The sequence below is a fragment of the Alosa pseudoharengus genome, unplaced genomic scaffold (genome assembly GCF_046254945.1).
Source record: "Alosa pseudoharengus isolate Yale_2024_CS ecotype anadromous, Long Island Sound unplaced genomic scaffold, YU_APseudo_1.1 YU_APseudo_1.1_scf_14, whole genome shotgun sequence".
Classification (NCBI taxonomy): Eukaryota; Metazoa; Chordata; class Actinopteri; order Clupeiformes; family Clupeidae; genus Alosa; species Alosa pseudoharengus.
This window is the reverse complement of record NW_027468609.1, coordinates 27,694,864-27,705,762: the sequence shown is the minus strand read 5'-3', so window position 1 is coordinate 27,705,762 and position 10,899 is coordinate 27,694,864. Positions and strand designations below refer to the sequence as shown.

At 41.2% G+C, this 10,899-nt stretch overlaps 1 protein-coding gene across 2 annotated transcripts in view; it reads left to right on the top strand.

The window, feature by feature from the left end:
* The first annotated feature begins 7,501 nt into the window (after nucleotides 1–7,501).
* Nucleotides 7,502–10,899, top strand: part of LOC143123239 (keratin, type I cytoskeletal 18) — a 7,486-nt gene continuing 4,088 nt past the window's right edge. The window contains exons 1-4 of one of the 2 annotated variants that reach the window (XM_076284501.1): nucleotides 7,502–7,725; nucleotides 8,731–9,113; nucleotides 9,853–9,935; nucleotides 10,150–10,306. In XM_076284501.1, the coding sequence (XP_076140616.1) occupies nucleotides 8,739–9,113; nucleotides 9,853–9,935; nucleotides 10,150–10,306 (615 nt within the window). In that variant the 5' untranslated portion in view covers nucleotides 7,502–7,725; nucleotides 8,731–8,738. The remainder of the gene's footprint in view (nucleotides 7,726–8,730; nucleotides 9,114–9,852; nucleotides 9,936–10,149; nucleotides 10,307–10,899) is intronic. The other variant, XM_076284502.1, reaches the window with a different exon arrangement.

Sequence of the window (10,899 nt, the reverse complement as noted above, 5' to 3'; positions counted from 1 at the left end):
GAAGGCAAACAGTAAACACCCTTTCAGCATCTGTCTCCCTCTGCCCCCCGGCGGAAGGGCAGCCTGCCCACGGTACAGCTGCTGGAAGAGGAAGCAATGACTCAAGGAGAATGGCAACAAACAAATAACCAATTTTACAGTGCAGACCACTGTGTCTGAAGATTTTCAGTTTTGATACCTCTGGCTCTCTCTATTGTTTTATCTTGTTTGCTTTGATTGTCTCTGCCTTTTTATCTCTTTGTTTCTCTTTCTCTCTCTCTCTCTCACACACACACACACACACACACACACACACACACACACTGTAAATTCGCCCCTGTTTTATGATTACAGATTCCTGCCTGGCTATAAATATTAAGTGTGTCCTAATCAAGCCATATTAGGCTTATGAATATTTTCACTCCTCAGTTGGTCGTGCAAATTGCAGTGAGGGAGCCGATACTGTTAGGTTTCTGTACCATGGTTTTCACCTGCCACCCCACTGTAACTCCCTCCTTCACCACCTTCTCTTTGTCTTTTCTTATTTCCTTTTCTTTTATGAACACAACCACATTGAATTGGATCTGTCTAGAGAGCAGGAATGAACCATTCTGTCAGAGTATAATTTCTTTTTCCTTTTATGTTTGGCCAAGACTGAACATTCTTCCTTGCACCACATCCTGTGTAGTGTGGTTATTTAATACTTAAAATAATTGTGCAGATTTTGAGACATGCCCTGAAATATATTTCAAAATCATTCATAGGTTTTATATACATCAACTGTAAAAATAATAGAACATAAGAAGTAAAGGTAACATTTCCCTGAATGAAGATATAACTCTCATGATCAGTTGAGTTTGCCTTTAAAAATGCTCTTCATCTGGTTCATAAACTCACTGGCAGTTTCCACACTGTCTAAGCTGCAGTTGCGGTAATGATTTATCATGCTGACACTGACATGGGTGCAGAGGTGTGGCACATCCTTTGACGACACTGATGGAGAACAAAGATATTCTTTAGTATTGGCCATTGCATGGGTTTTATGCATGACAACAAAATAATCCCACACAAATGTGATTCCATTCCACTGACTTATTGTCAGTTATCATCTATTATTTGTTGGTGATGTTTGTTCATGACATTGTCCAAAACGTCAATGAGCATGTGCAACAGAACTAAAAGTCAATCATATTACACCATACAGTGTGTTTCATTTGTAGAATGCAATTGAGTTGCTGATTTGAAGTTTACAGTCAAAGCAATAATCAGTTTCCTGTTCTGCATAAGTAAGAGGTTTGACAAAGTTAGTCCAAATCAATTCTCCAATCACTGACCAATGTGAGAACAGTGCTCTATCAGGCCTATCTGGTTCTATCTGTGTGTACACATGTCAGATTGGAAGCCCAAAGACATCTCTAGGGTAACTTGGTCCCCAGTGTACCAAATCAGTTGAATGTTGCTCTAGTATTCTAGGCCCCATAATTGTTGCTTGCAGCTATATTTTACCCTACATAACAGTATTTTCATAAACTCAACTTGCTTGTCTTTACCCAAACTAAATTGTATGTCAGTTAATTGCAACTCAAGGCACCCCTGGCCACGTCTCTCTCTCTCTCTCTCTCTCTCTCTCTCTCTGTCTCTCTCTCTCTGTCTCTCCCTCTTTCTCTCTTCTCCTCCAAAGGTGGCGTGGTGACGGTGGGGTGGGGTGCTTCGGGGGAGTCTCTGAGTAATCAGACGTGACAGAGATCAGTAGAGGTCAAGTGGGGTCACGGACGGCATCCTGATGCCGCAGTGGCTGAATGACATCATTATTGACATGGAAAGAGAGGCTTGGGTGCTTGTTTAGCTGACCTCTGAGTTTCTCTGTGTCAAGCTAAATGAAATCAAATATTTTTGGAAGGTATATGAGGAACAATTTGAAATGCTGTTCCAAAGGCTTTGTAATTAGTGTCCTCTCTCACAGTTTTTTCTTCTGCATGCATGTTTGTGTTTGTATGTATGTGGCTGTGTGTGTGTGTGTGTGTGGGGGGGGGGGGCTTGTATGTTTGTGTATGTTAGTGTGTATTTATTTGTCTACATGAAATGGGTGTATGTGCCTGCATGTGCATGTGTGTGCATGTGTGTGTGTGTGTGTGTGTGTGTGTGTGAATGTGTGTGTCTCTGATGACATAGACACTGTAAGTCAGTGGGTGTAGGGGGAAGGTGGATTTCAAGGCCAGGGTTTCATTCATTCAGAGGACTGGAGCGTGAAATGTAGACAACAAGTCTCAGCTAACCAAAAGGTCGTGTATACTTAAATTACACCATCTGAAGCCACAACGCCGTCCTTTGTTTGTGCTGAAGTGTCTTGAATATTGAGTTCTCAAAGAAAGGTAGTGTTATATTTTAATGTGTTTTAATTTAATGACTGCATGGTTTCACGGGAAGGATAGCATATAACTTCACATGAGAAACACACTGACCTGGTTGAGACTACTTTTGCAGTCCATCGGGAGTTGGTTGAGGGGGATTTTTATGAAAGAGCATTAGCGCCCTCTTCAGGACAAAAGAATGACATAAAAACCTCACTTCGAACAACACACATTTATTTTGAATACATATTTGGATCAGCTATACCAGTCTTGCAAATGTGAAAATAAATGTAAGGGAATAAATTACTTGATAAAGTTTATTTTAATAAAAGGAGCATTAGATGATTTCTGTGGAATGAGTAGAATAATTTCCTTTAGTTCTAGCCAGGTGGCGATGTGGGTCTAAAATGTCATGGGCTTAAAACCACATTAGCGAACAACCAGAGGGTGGGGAGTTGAAAGAAATAAAAAATTAAATAACTAGATCTACATGTACTAGAAGAAATGTTAGTGCATGCAAAGCAAAAACGTGTTCTATTTATTTAAAGCAATTCACTGTATGCACGCATGCATGCATACCAAGACTGACAAAGGATATGGATGTTGTTGACTAAGAGGAGAGGAGGGTAGTTTAAAGACAATTATTATACGGCTCTTCACAATGCAAGTAGAATGCTCCATTTACTTGAATGGGATTTTCGAAAGTTCTAGCGGTCATTATTTCTTGGGAAAGGACCTCTGAAAACAAGAATGACCGCTGTCAATGGCAACGGAGTTTGCACTTGGAACTTAATTCAAAAGTGAAAGCAGATGGTTGATCAGCTGTGTTCTAAAGAATGTTTGATTCAAGTTCAGCGTGTGTTGCGAACTATTTGTTTCTCAGCAAAAGCCACGACGAAGCGGTAACAAATAAGTGTAAAGAGACATATCATGGAGTTTATTTTTTCGTTTTGGCAAGTAGCCAATAAGCGGGATAATGTATAGAACGCTGGTCATTATGGGAAAATAAGTCCCTTCAGGGCGAAACAAGACCCCTCCGCTGGCGCGTCGGGGTCCGGTTCGCCCTGTCGGGACTTATTTTCCCCATAATGACCGGCGTTCTATACATTATCCCTTAGCCTACTAAAGGCAAAGGAGAGGTGTGTAAAGGTGAGAGAGACATATAGCAGATAGATGCATGTGGTTGACAATAGAATGTAAATATTTCCCATAAGTAATCTGTATATACACTATCTTCTCCAACCTATTAGTAGTAAGTAAACTCTTCTTTGAGTAGGTAAACAGACTCACCCTGCAGATGACAGTTCTAGTGATATTTTACCAGCAACCTTTAAAAGTATTGCTTTTTTGGATGCTTCTTTTCATATTCTGCAAATGTATTGTGTTTTGAAATAGTATACAGTACATCCTGCATTTTGCATGGAAAAAACATTTATTTATGTATTTTGTTCCTGTGAAGAATTTTCCATGTGACCAGTATGTGTGACTAGAGTAAGCACTTGACTTGCTAGTTTCTGTATATTTGCATAAATAAGATAAGGATGCAAAACGCATTGAAACGCATACATCCTACACAATGGAAATGGTAGTTGTTGTATGTACATGCTAATAAAACTCCAACAACAATTGTCATGTAATCACAAATAAATGTAACAGGAGGAACATTTTGCACATTGATGCACCTTTGCATTTGCATATTGATGCACGTAGCCAGGATCTTTCAATTATGTAAGTATTCTACAGGTCATGTGCCATTTGTTGTAACAACACACACACAAGAAAAGCCACTCAAATAGCACAAGGAGACACCCCCATCTGTGCAAATATAGCTCAGTCTACTGACAGCAAGATACTGATCACACTCATTTGCCTATGTGAACAGTTGTCTAGGGAAGGAAAACAGCCACCAATAGCAAACGAAGGCATTTGCATTGCAGATGGACATGCATTCTTGAAAGAACGTTTATGTAGGACAAGGCCTTTCAATCAGCTCTTAATTAAGGTCTGGAGTGGGAAACGGGAGAGTACTCTCAGGTAGATTGCTACCTAGAGCACAAACTGACACACTACTCACAAACTGGCTGGACAACCTGAACAACAAAGATCTGGCCTTGTCACGCAACTCTCATCATCACAGATGGAGACACGGGATGCATTCCAGAGCATCTCTCTCTTTCTCTGTGTCTCTCTCTAACTCTAAATAGGCACACACTACATTCAATAAACTCTCTAGTGATTCATTGCCTTATTCCACAATCTGAGGAAAGTTAATCCACTTCTGAAGACATCTTGTTATATGCAAAGTTACACATTTCAGAGTGGTTACACATGGCAGAACACATCTCAGCTGTGTCCCTGAGTGTCCCACGGTCCTGACAAGGGACATCTGAAACAGGAGAGACGACTCCGGGCTAATGGCTCTCTCCCATCATACCTTGCGGACATAATGATGTCCAATTTGGGTGGGAATAATACACCCGTCAAAGCCTCTGGCGTCACTTGCAAAAAAAGGGGGAGATTATCTGCCGTCTACTCACACAAGATAACAGGGCAATGGCAGTGGACACACAGAGCTCCCACCGGGAGTCTCCCATAGAGAGCCTCTTGTGAGTGTCGAGGCAGAGGGAGAGAATTTAAATTAAAGCAAGTTAAAGGTCAGCCTCTGTGCTACAACTACACATAATACCTCCATCAGACATGGGACCAGCTCAACTCAGTGTTTTAGTTACAGGTGCTTTCCAGGGCGTCTCTGTAGGTCTGTGCGGGGGTCGATGGGATGATTTGTAGCAATGTTTGCTGAGCCATAAAGTGCATTAATGTACATAGAGCTAACATGACGTATAACACTGTCATAAAGTTAAATGTCCTGTGCTAAGATGACTCATGTGTGTGTGAGAGAGAGAGAGAGAGAGAGAGAGAGAGAGAGAGAGAGAGAGAGAGAGAGAGAGGCATGTGTGAACAGTAACCTGGGGAAGGTTTTCTGCTGTATTCTAAACACATACGTATACAGGCCTTCCTTCAAACAATGTCTTGAGTAAAGGTCAGATTGGATTCTTGCCAAAACATAGAACCACTGACCACATTTACACCCTACACACCCTAATCAACACCCATGTTTTACAAGGAAAACAAAAGAAAATCTTTGCATGCTTTGTAGACTTTAAGAAAGCATTCGACTCAATTTGGCACAATGGATTATTTTACAAAATTTTGCAAAGTGGTGTAGGGGGCAAAACCTATGATTTAATCAAATCTATTTATATGGACAATAAAAATGCTGTAAAAATTGATAACAGCAGAACAGAATTCTTCACTCAGGGGCGTGGGGTGAGACAGGGCTGTAGCTTGAGTCCAACTCTGTTCAATATCTACATCAATGAGTTAGCGGTGGTATTGGAACAATCTACAGCACCTGGACTCACCCTAAACAATACAGAAGTTAAATTCCTGCTTTTTGCAGATGACCTGGTGCAGCTCTCACCCTCAGAACAAGGACTACAGAAGCACCTAGATCTGCTAGAGCAATTCTGTCAGAACTGGGGCCTGACAGTCAATTTGGACAAAACAAAGATTGTAATATTCCAAAAGAAAGCAAGATCTCAGGCAGGCAGACACCTTTTCACTCTAGGAAACACCGCTCTAGAGCATTCTTTATCTTATTATTATCTAGGCCTGAAACTCAGTGCCTCAGGAAGCTTTGACCTTGCAGTGAATGTGCTAAAAGATAAAGCTCGTAGAGCTCTCTATGCCATCAAAAGAAATTTCCATAAAATACAAATCCCAATTAAAATCTGGTGCAAAATATTCGACAGTGTAATAATACCAATTGCATTATATGGATGCGAGGTATGGGGTCCACTCAGCAAGCTAGACTACACTAGATGGGACAAACATCCCACTGAATCCCTGCATGCAGAATTTATTAGAAACATTCTTAGAGTCCAAAGGATAACACCCACACATGCATGCAGGGCAGAATTAGGCAGATTCCCATTGGCATTAAATATACAAAAAAGATCTTTAAAATTCTGGATCCACCTAAATTCTAGTGACGAGAACACCATGCAGTTTCAAGCATACAAAACCCAAGAGGTCAGCCCTAAAACCAATCCCCTTTGCCAGTTGGTTCTGAAGTTAACTAATACTATAACCCATCGATCCAGCACTGCTTTTCAAAATCAGATCAAAGTAAAACAAATTATGAATCAAAGTAAGAATAAATATCTGGAACATTGGGATGATCAAACAAAATCACAATCCAAATTAGAATGTTACTTGTCACTAAAATGAGATTATGAATTGGCAGAGTACCTCTCCACCGTCAGAGATACAAAGCAGAGACAGATTCTTACCAAGTACAGGCTAAGTGACCACAGCCTTGCCATAGAGAAAGGCTGTTACAAAAAAGCATGGCTTCCCAAAGAGCAGCGGCTCTGATGTGGTCAATGAACGACTGCTGAGGTTGAAACAGAGATGCACTTTCTCCTATACTGTCCAAAGTTTGAACAGATTAGAAAAGGATATTTTTTACAATTCTCAAATAAAATTCCAAATTTTAGCTCCCTTAAAGACTGTGATAAATTGGCCCACCTGCTAGGTGAAGGACTGACTGCTCTGCTGGCTGCAAAATACGTTACAGCTTGCCACGACACGAGGGACAGTGAGTCGGACACTTTGCCACAATGCCCGACCTAATGTCTGTACTTAATCTAATGTATTATAACGTGTATGCTGCCTGTGTGTGTGTGTGTGTGTGTGTGTGTGTGTGTGTGTGTGTGTGTGTGTGTATTGAAAAAGAGAGAGAAAGTGAGGGTATACACGCATTTTTTCATGTTACATGTTACTGTTTCCCTTAATGCTGTCAATGTTCTAATTGTTATGCTGTTTTAATTGTGCTTTGGCAACACTGTACCTACAGTCATGCTAATAAAGCAACCTTGAATTGAATTGAATTGAGAGAGAGAGAGAGAAAGAGAGAGAGAGAGAAAGTGAATGAGTGACTGAGAATAGTAGGTGCTATTTAAGGAAGGTTAGACAGACAGAGGAAGCAGAATCACACTTACATGAGACCTGTTTAGTGTAAACAGAGACAGACCACGTTTAACTAGTTTTTGTGTACTGAAATTGCTGTATATAGGACAGCTCCTCTGGCTTGTTCTCTTTCAGCAGATTGTTGAATATTTCATTCCCTGTGCCAACGTCTCACATTGCCTTCCTGTAGTGGAGGAAAACGAGTGGAGTCCACTTTCTCAGGCTCTCCACCCACTCCCAGGCGCTACAGGTGAGCTAACCCCTCCCCCCGGGTGCCAGTATATAGACACTGAACCAGTATCAACCTAACACTTCCAGCCAAGCCAAGCGGTCTCCCACAGTGCTAAGGGAAACATACATACTGGTAAGAATAGTCTTTCTCTCACTTGCCTAATGAATTCGATAAAGAATTTAAATTTTGTAAATAATTGTATGCATAAATGATATGGATTGCCGAATAATGAAAAATATGAAGATATTTAAATAAGTTGCTTATATTTTAAAATTCTTATTCTCATAAAGATATATATGCATTTGATTATTTGTATGAGACTATTTGCATCTAATTTTTCCTTCATATTAAATTGAACATTTGTATGTCGTCTTTCATACTTAATATGAAAGCTAATGTCAAATGACACATTTTGATGCAAATTAACCTATTTTTTGCAGTTTTGTGGGTCATTATGTTCATAATTCCATAAGGAATTAGGAAAAGAATTAGGTCATCTATTCTCAATTACATATGTTCAAATTACTTTTTGTTCCCCATGCTCAATTGTACACTGTTGCACCCTAGACAGATTATCTTTCTTAAACATTTACATATCTCTCACTTCAGACACCTACGTGTACAAACTACTCTGTCAAGTCATTCAGTAGCTACTGAGCCCCAGTAGGCTGTGACTCCATGGCCAGTTTCGTGGGAAGCGGGCTACACAGTGGCTCTCCAGTTTTACCAACAAAGCATAGTCAAGGTGTCGGATACACAGCAGGTGTACAGTTACAGGCAACCTGGTGAAAAGATGGCTTTCACAAAACTAAATATCAACAAAGAGAAGCAGTGTTTATTTCTCTGAAATATGATACTGTCACTGAACAAAATTTAGTGTTTATTTATTTTAATTCTTCTATAAATATCAAATATGAAATTTAAAATGCTCCTTATGAAAACATATGCTGTCATTTTGGAGATCTTCCTGGAGCTGCATTACTGACTTAATAGCCATTCAAACAAATGGGGGATAGCATCAGTTTAGATTACATACAACAACAGAAGCCTCCTCCCAGAGCTGCTGGATGTAACATGACCTCTGTGGTAAAACCATAACAATCTATGATCTCCCTTCCTCCCTCCTTACCCCCACAGACGGCTTCATGGCTTCCAGCTACTCGGTGCGGAGCTTTTCCGTGGGCCGCCAGCCCTCCTTCTCCAGCCTGTCGCTGCGGGATAGCGGGCGCAAGCGCTCGGTGGCCTCCGCCGTGTCTTTCTCCAGTCCGCTGACCCGCTCGGCCTCGGTCAGCCACGACCTCAACGTGCTGTCGCACAACGGCCTGGGCAACAGTACCAATGAGAAGGAGGCCATGCAGAGCCTCAACAACCGGCTGGCCAACTACCTGGACAAGGTGCGCACGCTGGAGCGCTCCAACGCCGACCTGGAGTTGAAGATCAAGAAGCTGATGATCGAGCGCGTGCCCAAGGGCCACGACATTGACAGCATGATGGCCCAGGCCCATGCCCTGGAACAGGAGGTATGGTGTAACTCAGACTCACCACACACAATTAACACTCACCCATCCCAATCATCCCGGACACACCCTCCACTTGTACTTGTAGTATTAAAGTTGTACTTGTAGGCCTGCAAGTTGTACTTGTACCTATAACTCTTCTCTACTGCTACTTCTTTAGTTTCCTTTGGCAGCCCAGGGGAATATTCCCACAACATAAATGACAGCCTTTATTGGAATGCCTCTGAGTTAATTGACCATGCCACTTATGCAATGATGTTGACAACATTAGGGATCATGTTAATCCACATGAATCCTGTAGAAGACACATAATTATGTCTGCATATGTGTTAATCTTCTGTCACTAAAACAACATGTCAGGTAACACATGCCTGAGCAATTCTCTGGTATTAAACGTTTGGCCCTACAAAGGTATACCCGGGCAATGTCTAACTCTAGACATCACTGACGGCACGAGTGGCTTGTTGTGTGGAAGCTTTCTAACTAAACCACACTGCCTGACATCTCTCCAGAGGGTGAGGGTTAAACATTAGCCTCTCCTTAAATTGAATGGTTACTCTTTAATGGGTCCAGAACAGTGAAATCAATTTGCAGAAGAATTTCCAAGGGCAGCTTAATGTGGCAGTTACCTGTGACTAGTTGACATAGGCCTATGCACATACACACACACACATACACACACACACACACACACACACACACACAAAGCCACAAAAGTCACATTGTACCCTGTGTATTTCAGTTGAGGAAGAAGACACTGGAGAATGCTCGACTCATGCTGGAGATTGACAATGCCAAGCTGGCTGCTGATGACTTTAGGATCAAGTGAGTGTTAGGATGCCTTCCCCTTACATTGTATACTATACTATATGTATATATATATATATATACACACACACACATTACATACACATTAAAGATAATAGATTGTATGTGTATATTTGTATATATATATGTGTGTGTGTGTGTGTGTGTGTGTGTGTGTGTGTGTGTGTGTGTGTGTGTGTGTGTGTGTGTGTGTGTGTGTGTGTGGTTCCAGATGGGAGGCCGAGAGTGCCATGACCCAGTCTGTGGAGAGGGACTGCATAGCCCTGAAGAAGGCCAAGTCTGACCATGACCAGATCAACGCCAGTTTGCGGGGTGACCTGGACAGTCTAAAGGAAGAACTCTACTTCCTGAAAAAAAATCATGAGGAGGTGAGAGAACTTCTTGCTGGGTGGACTGTGTTCTCAGGAAGTCTGTATCATTAACCATAACTTATGAGAGACACCGTAATTATCTGGCCCATAACATCCACTTCATGTAGAATATCTGAAACCAACAATATACTGCACAATTCAGCAATTATATCAAGAAAAATATTTGATCTAGTTAAACTATAAAGCAAAACAAACAAATGATCCCATCATGGGGCAATTCAAGGATGTTTACCTATTAAGGCAAACAGCAATAATCTTTGAATAAAAATTGAAGATCAGCTATTATAGCTTTGAGATAAGTATAGGAAGTTGAGTGAGTTAAATGTCTACTACATTTTGTTCAGAATAAGAAATTTGTTAGGAATTATACCCTACGTGCCACTATTCACGAACCTATTAGCAGCTGTAGAAGTGGTGGATGTGTGCATTTTCTGCGGCCAGGTGGTGTATGGATCCATTTATGAAATAGACTAGCCCTTTACAAAGTGTGTTATCATGCAAGACACTGTGTATTCCTGTGAGCTGAAATGGGTGCACATAAAGGCCTGTTTGGAAAGTTGGGTGCGGTGCCAGATCTATGGCACGTGTGT